At 40.2% G+C, this 17,715-nt stretch overlaps 2 protein-coding genes and 1 long non-coding RNA gene across 3 annotated transcripts; all 3 read right to left on the bottom strand.

Annotated features, from left to right (window-relative positions):
• Positions 1 to 2,787: 2,787 nt before the first annotated feature.
• LOC124282236 lies at positions 2,788 to 4,459 on the bottom strand. Its single transcript, XM_046718192.1, has 5 exons — positions 4,371 to 4,459; positions 4,150 to 4,246; positions 3,949 to 4,018; positions 3,149 to 3,208; positions 2,788 to 2,997 (listed from the first exon to the last, which is right to left on the bottom strand). The coding sequence occupies exons 1-5, from the start codon at positions 4,457 to 4,459 to the stop codon at positions 2,825 to 2,827; spliced, it is 489 nt and encodes a 162-aa protein (XP_046574148.1). The 3' UTR covers positions 2,788 to 2,824.
• A 3,172-nt stretch (positions 4,460 to 7,631) lies between these two features.
• On the bottom strand, positions 7,632 to 8,121 carry LOC124282237. Its single transcript, XR_006900105.1, has 2 exons — positions 7,953 to 8,121; positions 7,632 to 7,767 (listed from the first exon to the last, which is right to left on the bottom strand). It is a non-coding gene; the product is annotated as an uncharacterized LOC124282237 (long non-coding RNA).
• A 2,397-nt stretch (positions 8,122 to 10,518) lies between these two features.
• LOC124282235 (sodium/calcium exchanger regulatory protein 1-like) lies at positions 10,519 to 15,801 on the bottom strand. The gene is made up of 4 exons (XM_046718190.1): positions 15,714 to 15,801; positions 12,815 to 12,984; positions 12,020 to 12,130; positions 10,519 to 11,264 (listed from the first exon to the last, which is right to left on the bottom strand). Exons 1-4 carry the CDS (start codon positions 15,799 to 15,801, stop codon positions 11,214 to 11,216), a joined length of 420 nt encoding a protein of 139 aa, XP_046574146.1. The 3' UTR covers positions 10,519 to 11,213.
• Between the last annotated feature and the right edge of the window lie 1,914 nt (positions 15,802 to 17,715).

The following is a 17,715-nucleotide window of genomic DNA, read 5'->3' as shown; positions in this document are numbered from 1 at the left end:
AAAGAGGTTGCGGAAGAGTTTTGTACTGTCGTACAATGTTTGCATGACGTCACACTGTAATGACGTCACTGCCTTGGTAACCGACGTCACGATGCATGTCAGTTGTCATCGCCTCGTACAGCCTCCTACATCAAACTACTCTATAGCACCCCGTCCCTTAGTTTGCAGTTGCTTCATTCGGCTAACATCACTGGTGGAAACATTGCGTTTATGTTTTTCGACGAATATTATGCCTCAGTTCGACTCACAATTAAACAGCGACACGGCAAACGTTCGCAATGTTTACATGAATGAATTCACGTGTTTGTTATGAATGAAAAAATAGTTACGTCACAACGTGACCTAATTGAGAGGTCATCGGTTATCCAATCAAATCGTTAGAATCTCAGGTCAAGTCGTTACGACACAGGTCAACACGACACGACACTTGTGTGACGTACGGGATTAGTATGCACCTACCCATACGTTGACCACGTGGGTAATAAATAGAGAATACTACACTTGGTCTCATTACATACGAATTATACGAAACGAGTGTCCTTCCTATGGTATTTGACCATAGGAAGGTCACGAGTTTCGTATAATTCGTATGTCATGAGACCGATTGTGGTATTTTATTTATTACCCACGTCTTACATGCATTAAATTGACAAAATAGCGTATTTGTGTTAGTTATCGTTTCAAACCGAAACCGGTTTCATAAAGGGGTTGCGGAAGAATGTTGTTCAGGGGCCCGATCCACAAAGCGTTCGTAGCGCTAAGAACATCGTAAAACCTATCGTAACTTTAAGACACAAATCTTAAGCGATCCACAAAGCTATCTTAGTGAAAACATCTCGTAAAATTAAGAGAAAAGTTAAGAACGACCAGCGCCTATCGTAAATCAAACATTTCTGTCGTAACTTGATAATTAAGATAGCTGCATATTTTCTGCTCACAGCATAGTCCGGCGATATCGTCTACCACGTCATGCCATTTTTGAGCTTGTAAACTGACTATCACCATATCTTGCTTACCAAACCGAGCGTTCTCATGCATTGTCGCCGGAAACACAGGTTTTAATTGCCCTCAGATATTATGGTAAGGGGTCATTTTTCTCTGAGCTAGCGGACTTGCATGGGGTATCCCAGTCCACTGTGTCACGGGTATTTACCCGCACAAACGATGCTATTGTCAAACATATGAAAACAATATCATTTCCAAAGGCAGCATCCGACCAACGAGCCACCAAGGAATCTTTCTATAACCTTGCTAGATTTCCAAAGGTGCTTGGGTGTATCGATGGAACTCTTAGCCCTATTATGCGACCCAGCGATGACGAAGAAGCTGTTTACGTGTGCAGAAAGGGTTTCCATGCCGTAAACGTTCAAGCTGTCTGTGACGCAGAAATAAGGTACGTGACACTACTTAGAAACTAACTACTATAGACCAAAACGTCCACATTTAATGCGTTATGCTTTCAGCATATGTATACTACCCGTATTCAAACATGATGGGAAATCATAATGTAACACTTCGAAGGATACACACCTTGTTTACTCCATTAATGACCTTGACAGTGACCAGAGGTGCCACCTATTCGTTTTCATAACCAATCATTACGCAAGGCCCAATATGGGTTATGCCATGAGGTCCAAAAAAGGTTGCTATTGCCGTTTTGGAAAGTAATTACATAACTTTTGTCAATAATGAATGCATGGTTGATGGAATAATTATAATTTTAATCCATAGGTTCACAAGTGTGGTGTCAAAGTGGCCTGGGTCAGTTCATGACTCGTTTATGCTTCAAAACAGCAGCATTGGGCAGTACATGGAGACAGCTGGGATTGACGGATGGCTGCTAGGTGATTCAGGGTAAATAAATAAATTAAATAAATTAAAATAAATAAATAAAAAAATTAAAAAATAAAATTAAAATAATAATAAATAAATAAATAAATACATAAATAACATTAAAAGTAGATTAAAAATTTAAAGTTAAATTGAAGACAGCAATGTTTAAATCAATCAAGAAATGAATTTTTTTTTCACCCTTTAGTTGATATGTATTATTGTAGTATTCATGTTGACTTTATGTTATTAATGGTATGGCTTATTTATACTTTTTTATTACTTTTCCATCAGATATGCCTGTCGCCCATGGCTGCTTACACCAAAAGTCAATCCAACCACACCTTCTGAGGAGCTGTACAACACTGCTCACTGCAGAACACGCAATACTGTGGAGAGGGCTTTTGGACTCCTCAAATCCAGGTTTAGGCATGTGCAAGTTCATACATTATTCTTCTAAAACTATTATAACACTATTTGAGATCATATATTGGAAAGCTTACTTTTTGGCTAGTGACAGATTGAGATGTAATAATATAATACAAGCATAATGTGATAATCTTGATACTCAAACTTCTTAGTAAATGAAAGACATGATCCGTCAAGAATACTTCAATTTATAGGAATAATTTGACTAGTAAAATTTGTCTTTATGCTGAACAAATAACAATGTTTTGTTTATAGGTGCCTACATAAATCCGGTGGCTGCCTCCCATTCAACCCAAAGAAATGCCATCAAGTTGTGTATGCAACCTGTCAGTTACACAATTTCTGCATCAACCTCAGATTGCCAGCTCCTCCAACACTGGAAGACCTTACCCATGAAGATGGGATATCTTACCAGGGACCTCTAAATGATGGTTCCAAAGTTCGACAAGCTGTCATTAACAACTGCTTTTCTTAATCATGGTGTCATTGGGCACAATTATAATAAATAATAACAATAGGTACAAGAACAGTCTGATTTTTTAATAGCTGTGCAAATGCATATTTGTCAAAGAAACTGAATGATTGGGGACACATTGAGTTCAGATTGGCCAGTTTGGTGCAGAGAGGTGATATAGGCAAACTTCTGCTCCTCAATGTGTAGTCTCTTCTTTTGAACTTCAAGCAGGTCCTTAAGGACGTTCAGTTTCTCCCTCTCTATCATAACAATAGTATCCTTATCTGAAATATAGTTTCATATTATATAGCACAAGTTTTACACCAGTAGATATTTCCCATCCATTAGTATAGCAAATACACACAAACAAGTTCTTTAGCAAAATACAATTTCCATCTATGTATGTTTTGAAACTTCATGAATAACAGTACATACCACTGAGAGTCTTTGAGGCCATCAAGTGTGCAACTGCATCAACTGTATCAACTGCATGAACTGTATCAACTGCATCAACTGCAATAAAGATACACATCATTGATTTTGAAATGTGGACATAGACATGAAAACATAATCACACATGAATCTGAAATTCTGAGTTAAGACATTTTACTATTAAATGTATACCACCCATCTTCTCTCTCAATGTGAAACATGAACACATAGAGAGAGTGGACTATCAAGTCATTGAGCCATTCCAGTAAAACCTGTGATACTATGATATTGTAGATATGATGTCATATTATGTTGTGATAGATTACTTGCTTAAAACTGTCATAATTCTCTCTCCACACAGAACCCTATAAATGTCTTGTCCTAAACTTAATGAGCATTATATCCATGATGTACATGTTAACAACCTTGGGGAACATCATCTGCTGACAACAAACTCTCTGAGTAGGTAGGCAGACTGTAGGCCCCATCACGTGGTAAATCCGGCAGTACACGGAGAGTCTCAGGGGTGGCCAGAGTAGTGTCTGTAAGTAAAACATGAATTGTAATAACAATTGAAAAATTTCATACAATCAAAAAGGAAAAATCTACCAAAAGTATGGTAACTCAACTGCATTATTATTCAAATTTTTAAATTAATTTTAATTACATCGGTTTCCTTACATTTTCAAATTCACCTTTATTTGTGATACAATCTACACTATGTGTCAAATATATTAATTAACATTTCATTTGAGATTGTTTCAGCTGTAAGCAATTCCACATATAACATTTCATGAACTTACATTCAAATTCCTCACTTTCAAGGCCACCATCACAACCTTGAATAGTGCATGAAGGCAGGAATGATACAACCTGAAATGAAATTGTTAAATTACAATTCAACAGCAACTGTATACACTGTAAACAATATGCCCAGATGTATTTCATATATCTTAATAAAGACACACGTGAAATTCATGATTCAGAAACGACTGTAGGCTCACCCGCTGTTCCATTTCTGTCAGGCTTGATGGTGGAGGCCCCCCACCAGTTTTGGTTGCCTCCCTCCTCCTTTCTGCCTCCTTTTTCCTTGTTTGACTCCTAATGAAACAAAAAAGTATAAATGTATATATACTGTCAGGACAAACGTGATATATCCCATGCAGGTAGAATTTATTTAATACAGAATATTATGTTAAAAATATTGATGTATTTTAGCACTTACTTGTAGTCCATCCACTTCTTTTTGACATCTTTGGTAAGTCTCTTGACCCCACTGTTTGCACTAATTCTGTAACAAATGTCAATGAACATTTATTAACAAATTAGAACGACAAGCATTAATCTTGGTGTTTTGATATATCCACAGTAAGAGAGAGGGTGGGGTTGAACTCCGAATCAGAAATAATACATCCAGGAATTACATCGTCTAAAAGACGGATAGAGTGCTGTCCCTTTCTGCGAGTCAAAAATGGCTTCCAGTGTGACTGCAGCGTTAGCTCCTGACTATAATATCCTTTCCATGAACCTAATTCCTACAGACTAGTTTCTGAATTACCACCGTGCGGTGACAGGTTGGTGAGACAGGCCATAGATACATACATATAGTCACCGCCTCTAATGCTTTCAACCTAGTTCGGTACTCAAAGCAAAACATCGATGTTTTACGTGATCAGTATTTACTTACTTCAACTCAAGTTGATACACCAGATATGACTCACGCAAATTCATAGATTCACTCACCTCTGTGAAATGTCTTCCCATGCCTTTTTCTTCATGATGTTTGTTACATTGTTCCTGAATGACGAAAATAGTAAGGTAGGTCCAGTTTTTGTTTCTCTGGCGCTTGATGGTGGCTGACGATTGACTGGAATTCATGTCGGTGTGTTGGCGACACGGAATGTGTCGTCTGCTAACCGAGTGCAGGGATTCCCTTGAAGTAATGACGTCATTGGGAAACCCCCCTATATTCGTCGCCTCCTCAGCAGGAGAGCGACGATCTTTATTTACGACAATGCTCGTAAGATAATGAATTTACGAATGGATTAAGAACGCTTTGTGGATCGGTCGTAAAAATTAGTAAAACTTTCTTATTTTCGATCGTAAACTCTTACGAATAACGTAGGCTACGAACGCTTTGTGGATCGGGCCCCTGTAGTAGACTCTTTGCATCACGTCACACTGTAATGACGTCACTACGCCTAGCTCGTCTGCCCCCTTGGTAACCGACGTCACGATGCATGTCAGTTGACATCGCCTCGTACACCCTCGTACATTAACTACTCCGTAGCACCCCGTTTCTTAGTTTGCAGTTGCTTCACTCGGCTAACCTCACTGGTGGATACTTTGCGTTTATGTTTTTCGACGCAGATAATGTCTCAGTTCGAGTCACAATTAAACAGCGATACGGCAATGCATATAACTTGTAGAATGAATGAATTCACGTGTTCGTTATGAATGAAAAAGTAGTTCCGTCACAACGTGACCTAAATGAGAGGTCACCGGTTATCCAATCAAATCGCTAGAATCTCAGGTCATAGAGAATACTACACTCGGTCTCATTACATACGAATTATACGAAACTCGTGACCTTCCTGTGGTATCTGACCTCGCTTTCGCGAGTGTGGTATTTTATTTAGTACCCACGTCTTACATGCATTATATTGACAAAATAGCGTATTTTTGTTATTTTTATGGTTTCAAACCGAAACCGGTTTCATAAAGAGGTTGCGGAAGAGTTTTGTACTGTAGTACAATATTTGCATGACGTCACACTGTAATGACGTCACTGCCTTGGTAACCGACGTCACGATGCATACCAGTTGTCATCGCCTCGTACAGCCTCCTACAGTAAACTACTCCGTAGCACCCCGTTTCTTGGTTTGCAGTTGCTTCATTCGGCTAACATCACTGGTGGAAACATTGCGTTTATGTGTTTCGACGGATATAATGTCTAAGTTCGACTCACAATTAAACAGCGACACGGCAACGATCGCAATATTTACATTCCCACAATGCATTTAAGTTGTAGAATGAATGAATTCACGTGTTTATTATGAATGAAAAAATAGTTACGTTAGAATGTGACCTTATTGAGAGGTCATCGGTTTTCCAATTAAATCGTTAGAATCTCAGGTCAAGTCTTTACGACACAGGTCAACGCGATACGACCCTCGTGTGACGTACGAGATTAGTATGCACCTACCCATACGTTGACCACGTGGGTAATAAAAGTCGTTACGACACAGGTCAACGCGATACGACACTCGTGTGACGTACGAGATTAGTATGCAGCTACCCCCATACGTTGACCACATGGGTAATAAAGACTTTTTTGCATTACGTCACACTGTATTGGCGTCACTATGCCATTCTCGCCTACCCCCTCGTTACGTACCCTTGGTAACCGACGTCACGGTGCATGTCAGTTGCCATCGCCTCGTACAGCCTCCTACAGTAAACTACTCCGTAGCACCCCGTTGTTGTTGTTTTTTTGGTCTGCTTTTTGGGGGGGGTGGGGGGTGCAATAGCTTCAACTCGGCTAACATCACTGGTGGAAACATTACGTTTATATTTTTCGACGGATAAAATATCTGAGGTCGACTCTGTGATGTGGAGTACTCGACTTTCTTTGGGTTTGCCATGGTTAGCAAAGAAGACTTTGGTTACAAGCATTTTAAAGCAATACATTTCCTTCTGAATAAGAATAATCAATAGATGAAACATGTCCTTCTCACTTTGTTTTATCCCTCAATATGTTTTTTTATCCTTTAATCTTATCGTGTGAGATGGGGCATAGCCTCTGCTAATTGCCCTCTACTCCCCTAATCCCATTGTAGGCATTAGTGCAACAGTGGAACAGTCCACTTGTGCGCAGGTAATCGTATCGCTGTCTCAACAACTTTGTAGCTATTTTTCCCTGTCGGCATTAGAAGATCTAACCAATTAAACAGCGACACGACAACGTTCGCAATGTTTACATTACCACACGGCACCGTATCCCCGTAACGATCATAGGCGGATCCAGAGGGGGGGTGCAGGGGTGCGCACCCCCCTTTTTGTCCTGAAAGTTTATTAAATGACCATTGAAACTCGGGTGAATATGAAATGTGCACCCTCCCTTTTCTCAATAGTGTGCACCCCCCTTTTTTCAAAAAGCTGTATCCGCCCCTGACGATGCTCATGATCACTTGACTGCCTAATCCAACACAAATACTCAACTCAGCTGACTGTAAATTCATATAGACTCAGCTGTGTTAAAGTCAAGGAAGCTCTCTCTATAATCTTCAGCTGAAATGGGAAACCAAACTTAATATTACTCTAGCAGATGACTATCTTCGTGACTGTTTTGCATTGATAAATTAAACTACCATAGAAAATATAGCCAGAATTTTCAGTATAAATTTGATTCATGGAATGGTTACAACTAACTCATTTCTGTTTAAGATAGGTACCCATGATAATAATGCCTGTACCCTCTGCGGAGACTTTAGAACATTTATTCTATTTCTGTGAAAAAACAAAACACCTTCTCTCTACATTTGTTGAGTGGTATCGATACAAAACCAGCTGTAATCTAAGTATAAATGTTGAAAGTTTCCTGCTGGGAGGACCAGAGGCACCTGTCCTGATTAACCATCTTTTTATCATTATCAAGAAATATACAAGATATGACTTTACGGAATTAAATATCAACCAACTAATATATTTCATAAAATACAATTTCAAACTAGAAAAACATATTTTCGGCGAAAATGGTGAAACATTTCGTTTAAAATGGACTTCTCTATTCCCCTGTGTGTAAAACGTGTCCTGATTAACCATCTTTTTATCATTATCAAGAAATATATTAACAAAACAAGATATTTCTTTACGGAATTAAATATCAACCAACTTATATATTTCATAAAATACAATTTCAAACTAGGAAAACATATTTTCGGCGAAAATGATGAAACATTTCATATAAAATGGACTTCTCTATTCCCCTGTGTGTAAAACCCTTCTGCTCCCTGTGTCTATACCGCTATCTTCTCTTTTCAAACTCCTTTCGTCTGCACGTTCAGTTCTAAGTGAATCAAACCTTATCTGTATCTCTTCTTCTAATCTAAGGGGCGCCAGGCAGGAAATAACAAGTACCATATTTTAACGTATTTTGGTATGACACGCCCGGGGATCGAACAAGTGACCTTCCGCTCTCCGGGCGGACGCTCTAACCACTACACCACGGAGGCGGTCATTTCAACAATTGAGTTTATGAGGATAAATGCATGTATTGATGTTGTATTTTTACATCCCATGTTTTCGTTAATAGAATAAATATGTCAGTATACTTCCCACCTTCCAAAATATCACTTAAAAAAGATTTTTGTGAAGACTTGAGTTATGCCCCTTTGGTCCACTAGGATCCGTTTCTGGTATGTTCGATTTCCAGATCGGTCCTTCCTATGATTCTTGTTTTATCAGCATTATATCCATCCTAGTAGGTTTAACCAAGGTGGTAGACGTCTAATGTAAGAAGGAGCAATTGGGTAGCCTAGTGGTTAAGGCGTTCGCTCGTCACGTCGAAAACCCGGGTTCGATTCTCCACATGGGTACAATGTGTTAAGCCCATTTCTGGTGTCCCCCGCCGTGATATTGCTGGAATATTGTTAAAAGCGGCGTAAAACTAAACTCACTCACTCACTCTAATGTAAGAGGTGCTTCACCTAGCTCATGCTTTCCTTCGACATTCTGTTCAAAAAGGCTTAAACCCTTTCCGCTCTCATATCTTATGTCTGTACCTTGTTACAATCTTATTTCGTCACTCTACGCTGCCGGGCAAATGACGTGTGCACTAGAAAAATTGGTTTTGAACATACAATTACAAACGCTATGAAAATGCTACAAGGCCACAATCGACAAAATACTACAGTGAAATGTCAAGGTCACCGTAGATAAACTGTTTCTTGGCTGTTTTTGTTGTTGGTGGGGGTGGTTGTTTTGGGGGGTTTTACGGGGGCGGAGGGTTGTTTTGTGCTTGTTTTTTGTTTTGATTTATGATTTTTTTTTGGTGTGTTTTTGTTTTTGTTTTGTTTGGGGCTTTTGGGGAGGTGTTTTATTTGTTTTTGTTTTTGGGGGTTGTTTTTTTATTAGCGTTTATTTTTAAATTTTAAGCCACAGACATACATGTTGTTGGTGGTGTGTGTTTGTTTGTTTGTTTGTTTTGTTTTTGTTTTGTTTTGTTGTTTGTTTGTTGTTGTTGTTTTTTTTGGGGGGGGTCGGTGTTTGTTTTTTTTGTTTTTGTTTGGGTTTTTTGGGGGGGGATTTGTGTGTGTGTGTGTGTGTTGTTGTTTTTTATTCATCTTTATTTAGGTACAAAACTATGACATCAAATAGCAGTCAAATATAACCATGCGTCTGTATACAGAGTTTGGTAAGCATATTATAGCAAATGACATTGTAGGAAAAAATGGGTCGGTTGTACGTTAGCATCAATCAAACAATTGATGAAAATCTGACCAAAATCCAACAAATTTGGTGAAATTGCAAGAAGAGATGGCATGTGTTTTCTCGATATTGTAAACTTTACATATTTCATTTCTGATCATATCGAAACTTATTGTACAAGTATATGTTCTTATTTTAAAGAGAGTAAATTTGACAACTGTTATCAGGAGATTAAGGACATCGTTCCTTTTTTCAGAGAATCCAAATATGATTTTCTTCTTATCGATATTCAATGTGATATCCGTTTTTATTTTTATCCAATTAGAAACTTGATTCCATATGTTTTTAGACTTTGGACAGTCGTAAAAGAGATGAATTCCGCTTTCTGGTGCATTTTACAAAATGAGCATAACTTACTCTCTACATACCCCATCTTAAACAAAAGTAGGTTTATTGAACCATCTAAAGTCTGAGTTTGTGTAAGCTCGAAATATAATCTTTTGATATGATTTCCGTTCTTTTTCACTTATATCTGTTTCAAGTTCATGTTCCCATTTCTTTTTATAGCTATACATAGAAGAGTCTGAAAATGTACTTATCTATACAGTGTCAGTGATGTCAAAACAGCGCAGCGCTATGAAGTAATCAACTTCCGGTTTCCCGCCTATAACCGATAGTACACGCACGCCACCTGATGCGAAAAAATCGCCGGCGAACCCCATTGGAATAAGTACATCATAATATGTCCTACAGCCTTTTTTAGTTTTAAAGATGTCTTGTATGTAATAAGGAATAAATGGTAGTTCAAGTTTTTCTCCAATGTTGTATGTTTTTAGTTTAGCTTTTGCCTTTTTCTTTCATTTTAAGCAACTGTCATACATGGATATATAGATTCTTTTGCCCCGCAGAGCATGATACGAAAATGAAATGACAAATCTTTCCCAATCCTAATACATAACGTTTATTCAATTACAGTTTGTTCCAATGAAATACGACCAACAGATAGGCGTCCTATCTACTTGAACAGTTTTTTTCAAAATGAAACAATCAGCGACATCTCTAGTACTCTTTTTTCATGTGCTGTCTCAAAACCTTCAAGAACCTCTTGTAGTGTAATGACATTGCTATGACGTCATAGCATTCATAATTCAGGCCATGTCGGTCTCAGCTGTTTCAATATAGATAAAAGAGTTGTGCGGAAACTTCCCGATTGGTCTTGTATTACCGATAAGTCGATAAACATGCGTAGCCGTTGGTGAGAGGCCATGTTAACATTTATATCACCATCACATGGCAAACGACGGCTGTTCCAACTGACATGGGTAACTGAATTCTGAACACCAATTGAAATGATCCGTAAGAATATTTAACCGCAATTCTTCCAAGTGGTCACTGTTCAGTTGCTGTTCTAAGAAATACACACTGCTAAATGGTCAAATGACACCGGAACATGTCAAGTGATCACGTGTTCAAATGGTCACCTGCACTCTTCGACTCCTGGTGACCAGACACTGTGACCCTACGGCAACTGATGATGTCTAGAGAGTATATCCATCAATACTACACCAGTCAGACTGTATCTGACGCTTAATCCCTCACAATTGAGGGTCTCCAGAATGCCTTGGTAAAGACCCGCAGGCTATACACGCCGGAATATCCTCTTGCAGATGATGTCGCCGACGTGTACTGTCTGAAACAACGACACCATAAGAGAGTGAGTGAGTGAGTTTAGTTTTACGCCGCACTCAGCAATATTCCAGCCATAATGCGGCGGTCTGTAAATAATCGAGTCTGGACCAGACATCAACAACATGAGCATCGATCTATGCAATTGGGAACCGACAACATGTGTCAACCAAGTCAGCGATCCTGGCCACCCGATCCCGTTAGTCTCCTCTTACGACAAGCATGGGTTACTGAAGATCAATTCTAACCCGCATCTTCACGGGTCACACCATACGAGAAACAGCTCACCATTTTGCTAAAGCGAATACAAAGAATTCTATTTTGAAGCCAACTAATTTGTTTATTTAATCGTGTGACCTGACATTGGTATTTTCCCAAATGAGTGACTCAGAAGAAATGTCCACTTTGAGATGACGATGCACGTTGATAAGTGAGTGAGTGAGTTTAGTTTTACGCCGCTTTTAGCAAAATATTCTTTTATGCTTTCGAAATATTGATTTTTATCATTTCAAATAACTCCAATTTTTCATTCCTGGTTTTATTGGAAATATTTGGCAAATACAAGCATTTACATTAATTAATCAACAGCTGCTTGGTTGACAGACATGAGCTGGAGTTGGACATCAATAGAGTCCCGCCATGGGTTTCACCAGGGAAACGACCTCGTTCTCTACCATATCGGCGATCCTTCACGTAAATGGCCATCGCGTAAATGGCATACTGACAAAGAACCCCTTGAGATTTGAACTCACCACTCACCATGATCATTTCATTATCGATGAGCTCCCGACAGATCCGCTGTGGCTTCAGGTCGGACGCCATGGGCCGAGAATTGACCACCATCCGTCCGTCGCTGTACGCGACCTTCACCTTAACGGGATAGACAAGCACATCATACCGTTTAAAGTTGGCCGAAGTATATATTATGCTATACTGTACGGGGCATTCTCGCGATCTCGACCTTTGGAAAAGAGCTGAATATGCCACAGGTGAGAAAGTGCGAGAACGCGAGATTTGACCAATATTTCACGATGTCGTGATTCGCTCTGGCATATTTAGCTGTTTTCTAAAGTTCGCGATCGAGAACGCGATATCGCGAGAATGTCCCTTACAGTATTCCATAATATATATGCAGTTGTGCTCCCAGTCTTGACAATGTAGAAATTCAAATATTCAAGATCCACCCTTTTCGTTCAGTATAGTCAAATATTTTCAACGAGCCTTAGAGGATTGCATTACGCTTCATCTACCTCATATTCAACAACGTTTATCGTTTCGGAGCTGATTGCCTATGGTCGTTTTCTGAATACATTGTCGACTTGTACTCAACCCAGAGGAGAGGCTGAGACTCCAAAATCTACTGATATTTTGCTCGTCGATTTGTTTGTGAGACAGAAAAACAGCATACACATTTCTATGGGGTTTTTTTAGCACACGTTGCTATTGTTATTTTCTAGGTTTGATCATTCATTGTGTTACATGCGCATGGGCACAGGGGTCATGTGACCGGTGAATGTATCCGTCTTTATTTTTTGTATCTTCGGTTTTCATTACCTTATGTTTAACTTTGTTCGTCTCTATTTCACATTCCTTTCCCAGTTCAAACACATCGTCCTGCGTCGAGAGTCCGGTTTTTGTCGATATCCTGATCTGACCGTCCTTGACCTCGATTACTTGTTCCGGTCTGCTGGACTCCGCCATTTTGCGGAGCAACACGTTAACCCCTGAAAGGTTCAAACAAGAATTATGTTTGTAGAAAGAACATGTGCGAAAAATGGCAGCATATCACACACAAAAGAGGTCCGACATGGTATATATTAAAGAGGGGCTATCCTTCACAGTTTCGTACCATTTTGTACCTTGGCCTATACAATATAATATTCCCGTAAAAATGAGATTGTGTGAACCAGTAAGTCAGTATATATTTCCGCCATATCCCAGCATCACGGTGGAGGTCGAACCCAGACTTCCTCGTGGGCCGAAGACCCGGGTCCGATTCCCCACATGGGTACAATGTGTGAAGCCCATGTCTGGTGTTCCCCGCCGTGATATTGCTGGAATATTGCTGAAAGCCGCATAAAACCATACTCACTCACTCACCCTCCTCGAGACGAACGAAAGCTTTCACAACTGGGCTACCTCTTAACCAATTTTAGTGTACAAAAAGGCGGTTTGGTAGTCTATTGGTTTAAGCGTTCACGCGTCACACCAACGACGCGGGTTTGATTCCCCATGTGGGTATAATGTGTGGTGCAATTTCTGGTGTCCTCCGCCGTGATATTGCTGGAACATTGCTAAAATTGGCGTAAAACCTAACTCACTCACTCACTAACACAGTGTACAAAGGGAAGACATCATCAGACAGATCGATATGCATTATAAAAGTTAGCAGACAAATAAAGAGTGGTTTAGGGCGGAATCAATCAAACTCTCTGGGCCTGTCAAGTAGTCAGAGCTAGTTCCCTTTAAACACTCGCGGCTACGAGAGAGCCAAGACTGTAACTATATAGTTCAGCGGAATAGAAGTTATATGGCTGCTTCAATCACGATGAATGCTCCCTACCATGGCGTGACTGCAAGACGTAAACGCTTGGCCCTACAGACTCTGTCACTGCATCTTATTAGTTCCACAAGAGATAATCAAACTTAACCTTAAATCGAGATTCAGTGCCTGGAGATTTCCGTGTGGACATGAATGGTGCCAATAGAGGTTAGTTCTCTTGTAACTGTTTTCTGTCTTCTACTGTTTGCGCCATTTCTGGTCGCCATCTTTGTTTTGTCTCGAGCTGGTTGGTTTGTTGTTTAACGCCGCACTCAACAATATTCCACCGATATGGCGGCGGTCTGTAAATAATTTAGTCTGGACTAGACAATACGGTGATCAACAGCACGAGCATCGATCTACACAACTGGAATACGATGATATGTGTCAACCAAGTCAGAGAGCCTGACCAACCGAACCCGTTAATCGTCTTTTACGGCAATCATGGCTTGCAGAAGACCAATTCTAACCCGGGTCTTCACGGGTTGTCGCGTGTTGGAATTACAAGTGTGTTTACATTTTAACAATAAACAGGTTGATACCGGTTTGTGTCCCGCCATGGCGTGGTGGTGTTCATCTCACTCGTTTGTGCATGAGGATTAACTTCTGGACAATTTACTATTTTCAGTTTTGAAGTGATTGGTTGAGTGAGTGAGTAAAAGTATTTCAGTTTGATCTGTATATTACCTCGTGTCAGCTTGATGGGAGACGAAGGTCGGAAGCGCAGGTTTTAGTGAATGCGTGAGTTAGGTTGACTCCGCTTTTAGCAATATTCAAGCAATATCACGGCAGTGGACACCAGAAATGGGCTTCACACATTGTACCCATGTGGGGAATCGAACCCGGGTCTTCGGCGTGACGAGCGAACGCTTTAACCACAAGGCTACCCAACTGCCATCGATGCAGGTTTTTAGAAGTTTGCGACTAAGTAAAAAACCCGACCACATAACCATCGCTAATACTGAATTCGGACCCACACTTATAGGTTTCTAATTCACCAAAGGCACCGCACACAGAGTATGGCACCGTCTTAGTAACGTTTGTCAGACACAGGCTCTGTATAACGAGGGGAGTCATTAGCCGCTGAATTGCTATACAATCAAATTCAGTTTTCAAAACAGCTAAAACATTTCATGTTGATCCCTTGAATCAACTATCGGGTGCTATTCCCAGGTTCGATCGGTTTATGTCTAACAGTTGAAAATGTGGGTCATTAACAAGTCGTTAAATGTGTTATCACTGTCAGGTTTAACGCGGAAGGGATGTGTAAATTGTAGTGATTTGGTCTGTCTGAATATGGAATCAGGTAAATGCGCTATACTTATACACATCTGTCACCATGGAGACCAGCATATATTCTGAAACGTATCAGAGACACAACATTTTGTGTTGAATCATGTTTTAAAGAATAACGATAACCCGTCAACAATTTAAATGTTGTCAGCATTCGGGAAACCCCACGTGTTTTAATAATTGGACATTTTAATATAGTTTCGTTATAAGTTCCATTCAGACGCTATTTCGCCGAAAACTGTCTATTAGTGGGTATGGTCTGAAATATCAAAGTAATAATATTATGAGAAGTGCACATGGAAACATGGGGTATTAATGTGCATAGTCATGAAAAAAATGACAACAAGGACTGAGTACATCTGCACCTAACTGACTTATGTTTACCGCCAAAACGCAGGATATTATTCGTCCCGTTGAGAGGGACAAATGATATAAATATATCTTTAGAAACAAGACGTTTACAGACCCAGATATTTACAACATTTCACAACGGTTTAAGGTTGCCGAGATTACTGTTATGCCAGCGATTAACTGAGAATATTTGTTCGGATGAGTTGATCATTACTTGACGCTTTAATACAGAGAATACTATGATCGCGATTAAAATTTTGTACTTACCCATTTCTTTCAGGAATACGTCAAAGTTTTCGCTTCTATCAAGCTTCCATTTCCCAGCAAACATCGTCTTAATCTCCTCCAGTGCCATGTCACACTGTGGTCAGCGACGTGCAGCAGACGACAGACTCGGCAGACGACAGTACAGCAGACGATACTGATACTGATATTGGATAGAATGGGGACCTGGTTCCCTGAACATATGATTAGTCACGTGACCGATAGATCGATATGTCTTCTTCAGTATAATTTTAGATTCGCAGGTTAACTTTCTTGTCAGAATAGAATATTGCGTTTTGTGTGTGTTTTGTTTTACGTCGTTTGGTGAGGTGAGACGGGTTTATTGGAACTTACATAGCAACGCGCAGATTGGTGTTGCTGTTTGTATTGGTCCAGATACCATACCTGGCTATTCGTAACTACTCGTGTCATTCCGGCAATCCGGATGGCGTCTCGTACCCCTCTCGTGGCCATGTTTACGACTGGGCCCTGTCTAAGCGCAACGGGCATGGAGATGAAAATAGTCTTGTACTATTGCCAAGGAAAGATAACTCTGAATTTCCAAATATGGCTCCTAGAATATCCTATGTCCCGTGGGCAAAACAGCAATACAGTCATACCCTTTGTGAATATGTTTAAGTGTTTACAGTTTCTGATCCTTTAGCTCAAAGTTTATGTTTAAATTGTGCTTTGCATAGTTTAGCGAAGTTTCAAACTTCAACGGTGCCGCCATTTTCATGCTTCGAAATGCGTTTTACTACGCGTGATTTGATTGGTTTGCCACGATTCTTGGCAATAATGGCGTACGACAGCGGTACGAGTCTTCTTGTAGGTCACGGGAAGAGACGAGTAGTTACGAATGCATACCTGGCATCATTCTACGCAATTGGGATGCGATAACATGTGTCAACCAAGTCAGCGAGCGTGATCACCCGATCCTGTTAGTCGCCTCTTACGACAAGCATGGGTTGTTGAAGACCAGTTATTACCCGGATATTCACGGGTATCGTCAGATGGGAGGTGATGGGGATTGGAATATTAAATGGAGGCATGGTATTTTATCTACTGTAGATATAACTGGAAAAAAAAACATGTATATTTTTTCAAAAAGGACACTTTGGATTCTCTGTTGTTTTTGTGGCAATTCCATTCTTTCACAACAGTTTGTCAATATTGTTTCACGGGTTTTTTTCTGGGACAATTTATACTTTTCGATGAAATACAGCCCTCAGCCCCAAGCCCTAACTATATAGGTGGATGGTCTTATTGCTTGCTCTCGTCTCCCGTCAGCGTTTGATGGTTGTTTATGCTTCTTTAAGAGGCAATCAGTAGTTTGAGTACTAAGGAAGGATAAATATACTCATGCCAATAATGGTTGTCAACCCCCTACACCCTACCCCTACGCACACACACACACCACACACACCCTCTCCAATTAAAAAAATTGAAGAGGTGACAACCATTATTGGCATGAGTATATGTGGATGAACAACATGATGACCTCACAAGTTCACAACATCTGTTCCACCAAGCAACACCTCACCACCGAACTCCATCACCTCAAGTCTCCAAATAGTACAACCACTACCCTCAACAGTGAGTGAGTGAGTGAGTTTAGTTTTACGCCGCACTCGGCAATATTCTAGCTATATGGCGGCGGTCTGTAAATAATAGAGTCTGGACCAGACAATCCAGTGATCAACGGCATGAACATCGATCTGCGCAATGGGGAACCGATGGCATGTGTAAACCAAGCCAGCGAACCTGACGACCCGATCCCGTTAGTCGCCTCTTACGACAAGCATGGGTTACTGAAGGTTCATTCTAACCCGGATCTTCACGGGTACCCTCAACAGATTGTGCAACAAACAATATGGAGCATCTCAATAAACCAAGAAACCCACCCGTCAAAAAACTGCACCCTCTGACCAGCCGTCCCTACTATTGAACCGTCAGCCACAAACCCCAGAAACACTTAAAACAGGTCAATGTAGATGTAATGTTA

This window comes from Haliotis rubra, unplaced genomic scaffold (genome assembly GCF_003918875.1).
Source record: "Haliotis rubra isolate DU_JTF1 unplaced genomic scaffold, ASM391887v1 Scf296, whole genome shotgun sequence".
NCBI classification, from domain to species: domain Eukaryota; kingdom Metazoa; phylum Mollusca; class Gastropoda; order Lepetellida; family Haliotidae; genus Haliotis; species Haliotis rubra.
Note: the sequence above shows the minus strand (reverse complement) of the source record. Positions and strands in the feature narration are given on the sequence as shown.

Coding starts and splice junctions, on each gene's coding strand:
- LOC124282236 (XM_046718192.1), bottom strand. CDS start 4,459: ATGTTCATTGACATTTGTTACAGAATTAGTGCAAACAGTGGGGTCAAG. Junction 4,019..4,149: donor TGACAGAAATGGAACAGCGG/GTGAGCCTACAG, acceptor ATTTCATTTCAG/GTTGTATCATTCCTGCCTTC. Junction 3,209..3,948: donor TGAAAGTGAGGAATTTGAAT/GTAAGTTCATGA, acceptor CAGTTGATACAG/TTCATGCAGTTGATACAGTT.
- LOC124282235 (XM_046718190.1), bottom strand. CDS start 15,801: ATGGCACTGGAGGAGATTAAGACGATGTTTGCTGGGAAATGGAAGCTT. Junction 12,985..15,713: donor CGTATTCCTGAAAGAAATGG/GTAAGTACAAAA, acceptor TGAACCTTTCAG/GGGTTAACGTGTTGCTCCGC. Junction 11,265..12,019: donor TCGATAATGAAATGATCATG/GTGAGTGGTGAG, acceptor TCGTTGTTTCAG/ACAGTACACGTCGGCGACAT.